Source organism: Pomacea canaliculata, linkage group LG7 (assembly GCF_003073045.1).
Source record: "Pomacea canaliculata isolate SZHN2017 linkage group LG7, ASM307304v1, whole genome shotgun sequence".
Taxonomy (NCBI): Eukaryota; Metazoa; Mollusca; class Gastropoda; order Architaenioglossa; family Ampullariidae; genus Pomacea; species Pomacea canaliculata.
In genome coordinates this window covers 7,164,900-7,180,396 of record NC_037596.1, presented here as the reverse complement: position 1 = coordinate 7,180,396, position 15,497 = coordinate 7,164,900, and the positions used below count along the sequence as shown (strand labels likewise).

Below are 15,497 nucleotides of genomic sequence, written 5' to 3'. Positions count from 1 at the left end.
AAAGAAAGAAAAGAGAGACAGACTCACGGGAAGAAGGGCAGACGAGTGCAGCACCCATGAGTAAAAAATAAATGTAAAGAAAACTGAATGCAAATCGCGTAGCTAGGAGATTATGTGAGACAGAAATAACTGTAGAGTCTACCACAACTTCTGTATTAAATTATCACCTGAATAAAACTCATTTTTCCCGAGAGTAATTTCAAGATATGATGGCTGTGACTGGTCCCTCACGTTTATGCACGGAGCTCAGACCTCGTCACGCAGGGTTACACAGAAATATTGTATTCACACCAGTAAGGAAATGAGCTCATCATGTCCGCTGGTAAATTATGTATGAATGACCAGCAAGGGAGGTAAGAGCTGGGGATGGGAGGTAATGAATGTGGCTCTTGTCCTCCACGAGGAAGGAAACAGGGATTTCAAGGAAACGGGTGTGTTGAGGTGGGAAGTGGGGGGCAGGGTGATTCGTAATGTTTTGATGGACAGGTCCCACTGCAGTGAAGACAAGCAAACGCAAAATATGTGAAGGTCAGTGTTATTTTTCTGCCTCGTCTCCTGCATGTAGGTTTGTCATTTACGAGGGCTTATGTACAGTTGCCACCAAGATATGCGCAGACAGGCAGACAGACACACAGGACAGAAGAGAGAGAGAAAGCGTAAAACAGAAAGGAAGCGTAATAAAAGAATGAGAGAAAAGTAAAGGAAAAGTGGATGAATTAAAATTTACGAATGATATAGGCAGACACTGCGAAAAAACAAAATAGCAAAAACTCTAAAAACAACCAAACCCAAAAAAAACCCAAAAAACCAACCAAACAAAAACAAACAAACAACAACAAAACCCACCAAAAAACAAACCAAAAAAAAAAGAACAAAAAAAAAAAATAAAACAAAAAAAAAAAAATAAATAAAACCAAAAAAAAAAAAACCCAAACAAACAAAAAAAAAAAAAAAAAAACCAAACAAAAACAACAACAAACAAAACAAAATTAAAACAAAAAATTTGAACTAAGAACAAAATAAATAAATTCAAGTAAAAAATAACGGCAAACGAACGCAATGTATAAACTTCATGAATGAAAGACTAAAAAGAGGAGTTTTATGAAAAATACACAACAGTACACATAAATAAAGTAAGAGAAAATAACTCTCCCATCCACAAACACATCCAGGCACCTATGTACCCCAAAAGTTACTAATTGAAAGAAATTGTGAAAGAGGGTTTAGTGGAGGTAACGTGTCAGCTCCATGGAAATGAGGAAACAGAAAAAAATTTATTAATTAATGGAGAAAGATTGAGGGGGAAACTTGGCAGAGAGGGAGTTAGAGGGGGGAAGTGGGGTTGGGGGTAGGGCAGAAATGGGGAAGTAGGGTAAGGTCTGCTTGCTTCCCTTGTAAACAAAAAGAAATCTCATGAAGACTACGCGTGACGTAAAGCGTCACGTGACCTCGGCTATAAAACCAGGCATGGAGGGTGAGGAGAGGTGTTGTTAAGTCCCGACCTGCTCGCCGCCATTTCCTCTGTACTTAGCAACCGCTGTTGTCAAGCAGGATGAAGCTGGAAGTCACTGTAGTCTTGATGGCACTTCTGTGTGGTGAGTGTCTCCTTGGCGCATCAACATTATTTATTATTTTGTTTGTTTAAAAATGTTTCTGATAGTTTCTTTAATGATGCAGTTTTACCATGCTCATCATCCCTTTCCTCCATTTCCACATTTCTTAAATCTCTAAAATATGGTTCATGATAGTGAAAGTTTCCTTTTCTGTTCTTTCAAACCTGAATATTGTTTGACCAAGACTTGCAAAGTTTTAGTATAACCATGTTATAAAAACTTTGCTAACTTTAGTCAAACGTTTAAAAAATATCTGTTCAGTCAAGAACTGCTTTTATGTAGGGTTATGTCGTGTGTTCCTTCTCATTCTTTAGTGATTACAGTAACATTCATTAATGTAAGATTTATATTCTGTTGATTGTACATGCTGCTTGTACGCAGCTGATTGGATGATTGAGTACAAGTCTACATGTCTGTATTATTGGTTACACACATCTGTATTGTTGACATATCTTAATTTTTTGAGTGTATACAACTGCAGTGGTGATTATGCGCGTTTTCCCTGACGATTTTACATATATAACATGTATATTGTTGATGGTACAAATATTTGTTACTGATTGCACCTGAAAGTTATGTTTATTAATTCTACCAGTAACACTGATTGCACACAGTCTTACTGCCTGATTGTCTACACATCTTTATTGTTTCTCTCGTGTTTGAGATCATATAGTGCCAAATGTAACCAAAAAAAAAAACTTTGTTTGGTATCTGCAATAAGCAAAGTCACATATCCTCAAAAAACTATCCGAGATATTAGTTAACATTCAAAGAGATTTCTGAAAGACAGAGGAATAACATCCAATGATCGTCTCGGCGACTAAGTTTCATTAACTCAGCTTTATTTCTAAATTCCACAAGTTTCTATCTCACTTTCTTCTTTATCGATGTCTCTGTAAACAATCTCCGTGATCTTCTTGTCGGTCCCATGCTTTATCATTTGTTCTTTATTTTTTCTCTCCTTCTATCTTTCTTTGTTTCTTTGCCTTTGAATCCATTAGCCTCTCCTTTCTCTGTGACTACAGTTTGTTTTAGTGGTACTGCGTGTCTTTCCTTTGTATTTTCTCTCAAATTCTGTTAATAAATTTGCTAGTTGGCGCTCTTCTTCATTTTGTGAGTCTTTTCTTCTCCTCGCGTTTATCCTAGCAAATGCAAATTGAACGGCGACATCTTTGCGAAACACACGAAACAGAGTGTTTGTTATGTGGCTCAGATTCAAAGGTTTGAAATCGAGAATCAGTATCTCCTATAGTGAATTTGTTTTGAGAGCATTTATTTATTAGATTTTTTAAATATGAAAAAAAAGCAGTATTTGTAAAGATTATTTATTGTGTAAGTGTAGCCTTGACATTCATACATACAGCCCACATGACAAAAATTAAAAGTCAGAAGCAAAATCTAAAATAAATAATCAAAATACTAATCAAAATAATAGTAGAAAATATTTTAACAGGTCGCACCTCAACTCTAGTTCAGGAGAATTTACTTTTAAACGCTTTGTGCATTTATGTCTTTCATTCCACTTCATCATTGTAAGATTTTATTTGTCCACTCCTTTTGTGGCTAGCTTTTTTTTTTCTTGTAGTCAAGGTTCTCAAAGTTTTAGAAAAAAGAATTCTGTGAATTGCCGGAATCTGTTTACCGCACTGATGCGCTTTTTTGTTTACGACTCTCATTCAAACATTCTCTACACTTCAGGCTAGGATGTTATAGAAATGTGTGAAGACAAACATGTCTGAGAAGGAGGGAGGGAGCAAATCATGGAGTACGCGAGGTAGTAGTGCATACACGTCCTCACCTCCCTGTTCCCTTCAACCAGTCCAGCGCCTGTCGTTGTCCACACACAGTCTTGTTATTAAGGGGGAGGGGTTAGTATCTCTTCTCTCACCCCCCCTAGTCTTCTAGTCTTGACACAGTCACGATCCCAGGGGACACCCTGTCCTTGCCCATCAGCGTGACGTGCACAAGATGAATTTCTGCGCAGCTATAAATAGCTTTCTTTGGCCACGCGCTGACCCTTGCCACGCGAGATGTTGCGCCACGTCTTTGACGTCCTTCACGTGCAAGCAATTTGTTGGCCGCAACACTTGACGGACTGACATCAGTCGGGGCTGGGGATGCTGACTGTTTGTTTTGGCTCGAGTTACTCCTTCCTTGGTCTGTTCTCCGTGGGTCTTTTTTCCTCTTTTTCTTTCGTTTTTGTGGTTGACCTGATGGTTTAAGGTTGAAAGGTGGATTTCAGTGCTGGTGTTTAAAACTAGAGGTCTTTAAGGGAATAGGTCATGAAACACTTATGTTGGCTGCTGTTTTGAGACTCGGGTTCCGCATGGACACCAAGAAGAGCAGTACTGTGAGAGAGCGGGATGGCTGATTGAAGTGAGAGTGGCATCCATGCAAGCGCGTGGATGGGTAGGCACACTTCTAGGCACGACATAGGCTAAAAAACATCATCAAAAAGCAGAAAGAAAAGCAGACACGCAGGCAAGCTCATTGCATGTCCAGGTTGCGAAAGATGTGTATTCCTCCATCTAACTGTACCTATTTAACCGGCTCTCTGTCTTGTCTGACCCCATGGTGTTCACCGGGACCTTGCTCTTCTCCGTTCTGATTTCCACCCCGTACACACCCGCACTGGAGGTGAGCTTACCTGTGTCACACCTTGTAACTCGCTGTGTCTGCGATGACCAAATGGACCACCAGCTTCCGAGTGTCAGGATTTAACAGAACTCGGCAAACCCATGGCTTATTTGTCTATTGCCAGACTGTAATTTTTTGTAAATTTGTAAATGTGTGGGTCAGTAAAATAAAAAAAGACTTTAAGTTTTACATGTATGCCTTTTTCAAAATTTGACGTCTGTATTTATAACTTGAACTTTTGAAAACATGAGACAAGTAAAAAAATCTTATAAATATAATAAATAAAGCTTAAGAAAAAAATTACATGAAAAAAATTCAAACTTTAAAGACACTCTCTAGTCCAGATTCGTCAAGTTTGTTCACAAAGTAGAAAGGAGAGGATTCTAACTTCGTTTGCATTTATAAAGATGTCTACTCCTGTTCCCTGATGTACATCTTCCGACAGACACGAATAATAGAGGTTTTAAGTTTTCAAGGTATCAAGGTATGATAATTTTATATGACAGCCTTATAACTTTTTTACAATTACAGCTAGAGTGAAAAGAATCAGGGCATTGTAGCAGCTTTAATGTCGCAGACACACTGTGACACATATCCTGATGGAAGTGTCTCTTGTCAGGGTTCAGTATGACAGATGAAGAAGTGTGTTCACAGGTCAAAGGAAAAAAAAAACCCCAAAACTTGTCCTCACTCTTCCAATCCTGCTTTATAATGTATTTTTTTACTCATGCTGGCAAGGAAATGGCGGCTTAACCTCGTTTTGACATTTCCTAGGCGCGAACAGTCTGTGACACATCCGGTAGCGCTTTTTTTTGGCTTGTTGTTCATTCTGTGAAGTAAGGAAGGAAGAAAATGGATGTTCTTGTTTATTTTTCACTGATTCAGCTTTACAAACATATGTGCATTCTTAACAACAAAAAAAAAAAGCTATCGACAAATTTAAAGGTTGGCTTTGAATAAGCCCCTACACTGATGACTAAGGTCAAAGTTTACACATCCATCGGACACAAACGTGATTATTGCTCACGTCTGAACAGCGTCTACATAGGTGAGGTTCATAAAATGTCTCAGTAGATGAAAAAGACACACATACACACTGACCCCTACTTCTTCCTACATTTGCTTTGGATTCTCGATTGATGGTTTCTTGTCTAGTCCTCGACTTCTGAGAAGTCTCTTTGTTGTCCATAAACAGCGGCAACCCCAAGTTATGAAATGTTTCTCTCCATTCTTATTCCCTAATTATTCCCTAATTCATTTTTTTGTCTTCTATTTTGTCTTTTATTCTGCATAGTTGTTTTTCCTTCCCTTCTTCATATTTTGTCCTTGTCTTAAGCGCTGAGATCATGATTCTTCGTGAACTTGATTATGCGATGCATAAATCACAGTTATTTTTATTACACAGATGGCTTTTTAGGCTTCTAAACATTTCTTTATTTAGACTATTTTATTCTTTCTGTCTTGCACACCCACACACATACATTGAATACAACACGATGTTCACGCTTGTTTTTCATTGTGACGAAAATAACATTGCAGACCTCGGGACAGGTTTCTTAAAATAGACTGAGGTTGGCAGGAGAGAGTTCTGGGGGAGTTGGTGAGGTCAGAGGTGACAGAAGGAGGAAATCAAGCTGTCGTCGCCTGCATGTCACGCTTGCTCCGTGACATGTTGCTGCTGTTTCTGTCACGTGCTCGTGACAGGTGTACAAGCGAAAGGTGAAGCGAGAAAACCTGAGGACACGGCGAGAGGATTCGACAACTTCCGCTCGCGCACGTGACAGACCTACTTTCGTTCTTGTTTTTCTTCATTTGCTTCCAGAAGGATTTTACTCTCTTGGATGACTCAACGTTCTATTTCTAGGAAGACCATCTTTACATTTTAAATTATCTTTACTCACCTTGCACCGAAGGCTTATGAGAGATCATGGGATGTCTTGCATTCACTGTATTTTGTTTAGTTTGTAACAGTTTACTTATTTACAACATTAATATCTTTTGACAGCATGTGTGGCGTGGGAAAGTCTGACTTGTTATGTTAGTTTAACAGAGAAAGAAGAGAACAATGTGATGTTTGTCTTACTGTTGCCCATGTCCGCTGCTACACATTTCTTGACATTTTAGCCTCGATACTGTTCATCTCCTATGTTTTATTAAATGTTTTCAATGAAATTGTTTGCAGCTTCGTTGCTAGATTCATATTATATCCAAGTGGAAATTTGAAACATGGAATTTTTAAAAAGTGGCGAATGAAAATAAGCTAGAATGTAAGCAAGTGAAAATAAATTTACTTGTTCCTCTCGGTGACAAATTTACTCAGGCTTGTTTACCTAACTCTACAAAGCTCCCTAATTAATTACAGATGATACATGCCTGTTTACGATCCTTAGTTGAAGATAATGAAAACAGTAGAAAGCTCTTTCCTAAGTCAAGCTGAGACGAGGGCTTTTCCTCACACGGCAAAAACAAATCTGTCAACATTCGCATCCCTTCACTTGTAACCGTCGCCAGCTGCCTGGCATCTTCCTCTGTCTTCACTTCCATTTACTTAAAATTAATTAGGTTTCATTTAAATGTTTTATTTTTAGTGACAAATGTATGGAATACCTTGTCAATGTGCACTGTACCGAGAAACAAAACAGATGAAACATTTTATCTTAATGGCTACGTTAAAAAAAACGTTAGTTTATTTTTAGACGAAGTAGGGCGGCATTTTCAGACACGTAGTGAGATTTATATAGTTAATCTGCTTACTTTAAAGTAGGGTCTGGTTTATCCAGAAGTTTCCTTACATCATCCAAAAGGCAATAAATGTCCAGAGGTTTTATTTTTACCCGAGGAAGGCTCTGGAAGTGGGTAGTAGTTAGGTGTTGGCATGTAATGTATGGTCAGTGTGATGCATCCTTAATTTTGAACATGCACAAAAACTCTATTCTCTAAGTTTTTGCACTAGTAACAGCTTATTTGCGTTCCATCAGATGTAATAAATCAAATCTCAGATTTAATGTTCAATTAACTGATGCTTGAGTGTCTTTATTTGTTCGCAGTGTCTCAAACCAACGCGCAGATGGAGTCCATCATGAGCTTACTCGGGATGGACCCTGTGCCAATGCCTCCTCCCCTCCCGAAGTCTCTAGACCCCGCCTATCAGAGACAGCAACAACAGATGCACATGTACCAGTTCCAGCAGCAGCAGCGACAGCTGATAGAACAACGGCGGAAAGAACAACAGTTTGCTTTGCTGCAGCACCTGCGCAACATGTCCTCCAAGCAACTGCAGGACCTGCAGCAGAAGCTGGCACCGGAGCAGCTACAGAGGCTTGTGGGATTGCTCAAGACCCTGAAGCAGGAGCAGTCAGGGTTCCCCCTTGACAAGGCATTACAGGCTTCCAGGCAGGAAAATGCCATTCTGTCCGGTGCCAATAGGATCCGGCAGCTAGCAGCCTTAAACTCTGCGCAGGGCAAGAAAGCATTCCAGAGTGTTGCCTCCAGAAGAACGACACCATCTCGAGGCTCCCCCAATGTAAGTAGGAATTTATGCCTTTGTGTATGTGAGAGAGAGAGAGAGAGGGAGAGAGAGAGAGGGAGAGAGGGAGAGAGGGAGAGAGAGAGAGAGGGAGAGAGGGAGAGAGGGAGAGAGAGATTGTGTTTGAGATACTCCGAGCACGTAATATGTGTGATTGTGTGCGCGCGCATTTGCATGTGAGAGTTCATGCACCAAACATACAACCACGCGATCATATTTTCAAATACAGATGCACTAAGATTAATTATTCATCTATCTTTCACCTTTTTTTCAAAAAAAAAAAAAAAAAAAAATTTCCTGGAAAAATCTTCCGAAATCTTTACAACAAAATTTTAAGAATTAGAAATCTACATCGACTGTATGTCCTGTCTAAAGGACCAGAAAAAAATTATCTTAAAAGTTTCAGTAAAAATCTTTTAACATTTTTACCTTGCCTCAAATTAGCTGACCACCGGTTGTTATGTCTGTTTGTCCAGATGTTCAGCACGATGTCCAAAATCTCAAGCCAGCCCAAGAAAGCCATGGACGCCTTGGCCGCAGGGTGCAGCTACCCGATGGGTATGGATGGCATGGAAGCCACCCTGATGTTCGCCGGCAGCTGCTCCAACCCTATGGCCAGAGGCACCTGCATGGCTAATGGCCGGTCTTGCGTGAATGTGGGCATGTCCATCATGTGCTGCCCGGCAGGATGTGAGTATTCAAGACTCTGTTACCATTCGTGGCTTGGGTACTGATTTCTTATATACTAACAGTTCATGGCCGTTACAAATATGGGGTACCAGCAGCTGTGAAGAATTTGTGATGTCACTCCAACAACAACAACAACAACAACAACAACAACAACAACAACAACAACAACAACAACAACAACAACAACAACAACAACAACAACAACAACAACAAACTTGCTATCGAACCTTGCCGGGATACAGTTCCACTTTCCACATAGTAACTCGTCTGGGCGGGTAAAAAATCTCTTATGAAAATAAAGAGTTGGTCGCCGTCGGTAATTTATAAACCATCGCTAACCACCTCGAGAACCACTGTCCTTCCCACCTTCTCTCCTTCTCTTTATGTATGTCCACCTGACTTTTATTGCTTTAAATTTGGGTAAATCACGTGAAATCCTCTCAGTCCTGACTGAATAATTAACAACCCAGATCAATACAACCCTACCCTTGCTCCCAAGTCGCACTAATCTTGAAATTCTATTTTTGTGTTGTGTTCTTTCAAAATTAAGCAAGCAAGTTAAGCAGGAGGAAAAAGAAACCAGTCTTCATGACTAAAAACATCACTAAACCTACATCTGACAAAATAACACTTTGTATTGCTAAAATGTATTGACACTGTCCTAGCTTTTGCTCTAACTTTGCTCTGGATGTGATTTTCATACAGAAGTATGATTACTGTTGACTACGACTCCAGTAGAAACTTTACAAACTCTGTTAAAGTGAATTGTTCTCTTCTTTCAACCTTTACAGACAGCAGCCGAACACTGGATGCCTTCAAGTACATGAAACAGATGCAAGACTTCATGACACAGATATCCTGAGTCCTGCGGCGCCATCTAGGAGCCAGTTCTCTTTCCATCTGTCCATCTGTGTCCAAAGAATGTATGGCTTTAAGTCGTCCTCGGCGACATCTCGCCATCTACTGCCGACCTTGTAACCAACCTGAGAGTTTATCAAATAATCTTGTTGCCATTATAAAAAAGAAATATCTACGCATTTTTTGTTTTTGCTTGTTTGGAAAATGTCACACGAATATTTCATAGCAGAATCGGTGGCGATGGGTTAATAAATGTATTTTGATTGTTCGCAGGTAAATTGTATTACAATTATGATCCCTTAACAGTTTGTACAGTATTCTTGTATTTCAGTTTAGGAAGACAATTATGAATATTTTGAGACTTTTTGGGTAACAGATTGACCACTGTCAAACTTCAAATAATTTCATTAAAAATAATTTAGCCAACATTTCTACAGGTAGAATTTTGTTATCTATGGTATAAGATTTGTGTAAAGTTTTTTTTTCAAAATAAATTGGTAGTTTTTTTTTTGCGAACGATGGCTTTACATTTATGTTAAAATATTATTCTGCTGTTGTACTTATTGTTTGAAACTTATAGTCAGCCACGGAAGAGGAAGAAGAAGAATATTTTTGCGTGAAATGTTCTTGAATAACAACTTGAACTGCACTTGTGATGTCTCCACCGTTTCTCTTTCGTCGTATGTCAAGAAAACTAGTGAAAGAAATTTTGGTGAAACAAAAATTCAAATGAAGAACATGTGTGAAGTATTTCGATCTAAGAAAGGCTGACGAATAAAATCTGAACCTGTATTGTTAATCAATTCTTATTTTGTTTATTAATGTATCGTATACACTCTGTGTGCTCGAGATATGACAGTTATTTCCTTTATTTCCTAAAAAACAAAAGGAGGGAAAGGATTCAAGGATGAAAAAGCAAAAGGAGGAGCAGCATCTAAAATCCAGATACAGAAGTAAAACGAAATAAGGAAAGAAAAAACGAGAAATAAAAATAAAAACACAAATAAATAAAGTGGGCGTGAAGGAAGAATACACAGAAGGTAAAAGAGAAAGAGACTGATGATAAAAAGAGCGAGACAGAGACAACATGTTTTACGATTTGCCAGAAACTAGAAATAGAGAGACTGAGAGAAACTGAATCGAAGCCAGAAACATAGAAGAGTGAGAGAGGATTTAAAAAGTGAAATAAAAATAAGACGATTGAAAAATAAAGAAAACATCGAAGACAAAGAGGAGAGAGGGGGAGAACAGAATGACAAACACATCGATAAACATATTAGCCAAAGTACTAACAGAGCAGCAAGAACTCTTCAGATGGGAAAGGGAACAAACGGCGAACCTTCTTCTGCTCGTCCACAACCGAAAACAGGTCGATGGCCGAACTGTCTCCCTTCAGTTCCTTTGTATTTCCCATTCTCCTCCAACCGGAAGCCAGATGCTGATCTCGAGACTCCCCTCTCGGCAGGAAGCCATCTGTGGATGTCCCAAACCACAAGATTTATCGCGGCTCGCCTAGCCACAGTTGCCATCTTGGGGAATAACTCTACCAGCTCTGGTGGAAAAGCATTCAAAGAGTTGAGTTGTAGAACACGAGTTAGTTAATTACTGATTAATCATGATGCAACTTTTGAATCGATCGACACGAGGACAAAATTAAATTATATTTTTTTTATTAAAAATCTAAATAAAGAAGATTAGTTTCTTTTTTCTCTCTCTCCCTTTCCTGTGGGACGATGTACGGTAGAGATGCAGGACAGCCATTCTCATTTGATATCGACAATAAATGAGAGACTACTCCAGGCCGTTCCTCCTTCTCTCCCAAACCTGACAGCAGGTTTCTCAAAGCGAGGCTGAGTCACGTGGACAAGCAGGAAGTATGGACCTGGGTTTGACAGATTTCCTTCTTACCACATAAACCCTTTTATGGAATGTTCTGGAGGTCAACAATAACCTGTTCGAGCCACTTTTCACAAACCAGTTTGACTGCTTTCACGTGTGACTCCCATTCTCCGAGAGTAATCTTGTCATTTTGTTGATTATAAATAGCCATCATCATGAGCTCTAAACGATTCCAGTAATGAATAGAGGTTAATTTGTGTAACAGCCAGATTTGGTCTTTATTTAAAAAATATAGTCACAAACCAACAAAGTGTTGAGATTAAGGTAGGGTAACAGACCAGCCATCAAAATAAAATTATTTCACATTATGTGTTGAACTACACAGGTTAAAACCAAATGTCAGGGTTAGGGCTAAAATCAACTAGAATAGATGAACAATGCGGCATAAGGGATCTAGCAACAAATGTACATTAAAAAAGCTTTTCGCTAAGCTTTGGTCATCACTAGAACAAGAAAAACGTTTAGAAGAAAAGAAAGTCTTTCATCTTATGACCTCCGAACTTTAAAAAGTAGGATGTTAAAAAAGTAAACAAAATAATGATTTCATGACTGTAGCCAAAGAACTATTTGTTTGTTGGGAAGCATAAACGGTAAAGCTGAATGCAAGACACTTTTTTCTCCAACTAAATATGAATCTTTAGTTCTTGTTATACACACTACAAACATCATACCATACTTAGAAAGAGGCCACAACCGTGACGTCACGTGTGTACTCCAGCTTTGGTCCCATCATTGCCATCCAGCCAGATAAATGATTCACTGAACCTTTTTAAGCTAGTTATTGAAACTTTTTTTCAGCCAGTCGTCAAACATACTTGACAACTTGACATTAGTGCACGGAGATGTTTGAATAGTTGCTTTGTTGATTGGCTGGCTGGTTGGCCAGTTTCTTGTCAGCTTGCTTGGTCTTCACCAAGTCATAACCGAGAAAACTCCAGATCAAGCTCGTCCAACCCTCATTGACATTTCTACTCTGCCGGAGGAAAGATCTGAACCTTTAACCCTGAAGCACATTACCGCGACTTCACCCTCACGCCCTAGTTGTTGGAAAGGAAAGACAACTGGAAAGTCACAGCGTATGGTCGCACGCATGTATGTCTTCTAACAACGAACACCCGTCTGAATATCAACTAGAGACACGCAAGACGATTACATCCAGAAATTTTAATTAGCGTCAATACAATCTGTATGCTCAGATATGAATCCATAATGAACTCTGGGATAGCCCGTAAACAGCCAACAAAGACGTGACTACGTCACGCGACAGCTGCATGAGGATTTGGTGACAATGGGAGCTGCAGGGAAGAAAAGTTGGTAGGCGATGGCTCTTCCTGAATTCAAGCGCTAGCTGCGTGTATCCGATCGCGAAAAGGAGTTCTGCTATGCCGTTTGACAAGCTTATTTCCGCTACAAGCGCGCCGGCTGGTGGGGGTGGCAGCCATTGAGAATGTGGTTCCACTGTACGAGACACGGGTCAAAGGAACAGACAGGCTTTTGTGTCGGACGGGGCGGTGGAGTGGATGGCAGACAACTCCAAAGGACAGCAAGAACTAGGTCTCGAGAGTCTGGGCTGGACCACAGCTTCTGCAACGAGCACGAGGAGCTTAGTTATCTCCCCTTGATAAAAAAAAAAAATAAAAAACAAACAGGAGAGAAGCTAATTACAGAAATTACGTGATGGAGACGTAGGACCAACGTAGGCAGCGGCTCACGGACTTCAGAAGGACTGGCGGTCTGTCCACGCGGTGGTCGTTGTCGCAGCGCCTAGCGCTTGGCACGTGCGAGTTGTTGTGCAGCCGCCGCTGTCGATGGGAGAGGGAGGGGGAGGCTGGGCGGTCGGCGTTCACGGGTGGACGAGAAGCTAGCATGACATGGCTGGCACCGGCAGGTAGCGAACCAGCGCCACCTACCGGCCGATTCATGGCTCGCAGAGCCTGCCCGCTCCGCTCGAGCAACTCGGAGCGTATTGCGTTCCATTCTCCGGCATCCACTGGGGAATAGATGCTGCATTCGCCAAACTTGGCAGGCGGTTGAGAGCGGCGACAAACCAGACGACAAAGGCCTTGCCTCCAGGATCGCCAAGAATCTTTTGTGAGACTTTCAGAGTCTGGTAGACATCTGTAACCCTCGCAAAGCGAACTGAAGATTGTCCCAGGATGGTGAGACAAAACAGGCCTGTGGGATGCCACGGACGAACACGGACTAAAGAATGTCTGTTTTTCTTTCTCTGCAGAGTTTAGAGATTCATCATCGTGTCAAAATAATAAGAAATTTAGACAGAAGTTTCAGCTACGGAATCTTGTCCTTATTACAAGACGTCCTGGTGACTAACACGAAGGAGCGGAGTTCACAGTCTCAACATCCCAGAAGCTTTTTGTGTCTGGAGACAAATGCAGTAGCCTACCCTAACCAGGATGAAGAACTTAGCTCTACCTGTCTACACCACACCCTTCTGAGATGGAGATGTACAGTCTTGCAACATGCTGAAGGTGACTTGTTGGGGGTGCTAAGAGAGTGCTAGGAGGACAGAAGTTTGCCAAATCAACTTTTCATTGGATGGTTTACGAAAGAAACCACATCACCATAGTTGCCATGGAAACATGGGTGTTCATCGTTTGCTGGTGTTTTCTTCTAATGACATCGGTGGCTGCTGTGGGTAAGTGCTTAGTGTTAGTCGAGATAATTCCAGTGATTTTACAGTAAATTGTCAGCAAAGTCTTAAATTTTGAGTTTTAAATTCTAAGTTATACAAATATATACATTTAGTGAAATCTATAAATGAGATGTTTAAACATAATATAAGTAAAGTGGATCTATATATATATATCACTACCTACAGTGATTAGACTGTAAAAACAGTACCCGTAGCTAAGTAGTCTTTGAGAAATTTCGTCGTAAGTGGTTCATCATCATTCGGAAAAAAGATAGAAGGAGCCCACCCGTAACTATTTACGGTCACTGGAAAATCAGACACTACTGTCCACCCTGGGTAGATACAGACATCGTCCCAACCCTACATACTCGCCACACTGACCATCATCACTACCAGCATCACCAGCTACAGCCACAAGATTCAACTGCATCTTACATAAAAATGTTAATCTATGTATAATTAATTGACTAGCCTTATAAACTTCTAATTACTCTAATTTTAATTTAACCTCAGTAATTAAATTTAAAACATCTAATTAAAAATATATTGTGATCCTTATTTTATTCAATTTAAAATGAAATTATTATTCAATTAGGGATACAATTATTGTAATTAATTAGTCTTCAAAACTCTACAACAGTTTTTTTAACTCTTTCAACTGTTACAACTCACACAACAACTTCTGTTGTTATTCCTATTTTTTGTATTGACAGAAGTTAAAACTGTTTGCTATTATTTTATTGAAGGAAGTATGTAGCATGAACTAAGTGAGAGCAAACTACAAGAAAGGTGGATCAGAGAAAAACTTTATTTCCGAATTGATACGTGGGTTACCTTTGTATATGATCATCACATTTATCGTCTTAAATAACGGTTTTCTGTGGAGTTCTTGTACCTATTAGAGAATTATTGCCCCAAAATGGCAGCACTGGCTACAATTGTGGCTTTATTTCCAACAGAACGCATTGTCGTCTGACAATCTTTGTTCTCTTCTCTTCGTGCTCCCCTCTTCATTAAACACAAATTTATGTGAACAAATAACCAGCGAAATTCTCTTTAACAATCCATCCATCATTTATTCATCATGACACTAAACCAGCCATCGATCCACCCATCGATTGAACCATCCATCAATACGCCAGCGGAGACGTCAGCCATCCCAGCCAGGCAACCAGGGAATATATCAAGAAGGTGACAAACCCAGCGACCTGCGGTCCAGCCACACGACCATCCACATGCAACTACAGCAGCCAGTCAACCAACAGAAGCGGCGCTCCTTAGAAGTTAGTCGCTGAATAAGTGTGAAATGTGGAAAACTGAGCATTTACAGCGCAGAAAGGGTGAAAAAGCTATAAAGGGCTTTTACAGTAAATCCATCCTTTCATTAGGGATAGAGGGAGATCGGCTACAGGCAGTGAGATTTCTATATGCTCTTTTGCGCCTGGCGGCAGTTTTCAGCATCATTGCACTTTGGTGGCCTGAGGGCATTTTAGGAAAAAAGCAATCTCAATAGCTGCAATAGTAAAGAGAGAGAGAGAGAGGAAGGGAAAAAGAGCGGAGAGAAAGGGATGGAAGGGGAGATGAAGGGAGAGCAAAACTGCATCAGGGAGGGGAGGTCACC

General features: G+C 40.2%; 1 protein-coding gene across 1 annotated transcript; it reads left to right on the top strand.

Moving 5' to 3' along the window:
* Positions 1-1,437: 1,437 nt before the first annotated feature.
* On the top strand, positions 1,438-10,123 carry LOC112568954. The gene is made up of 4 exons (XM_025246541.1): positions 1,438-1,595; positions 7,298-7,773; positions 8,253-8,466; positions 9,258-10,123. Exons 1-4 carry the CDS (start codon positions 1,553-1,555, stop codon positions 9,326-9,328), a joined length of 804 nt encoding a protein of 267 aa, XP_025102326.1. The 5' UTR covers positions 1,438-1,552; the 3' UTR covers positions 9,329-10,123.
* The last annotated feature ends 5,374 nt before the right edge of the window (positions 10,124-15,497 follow it).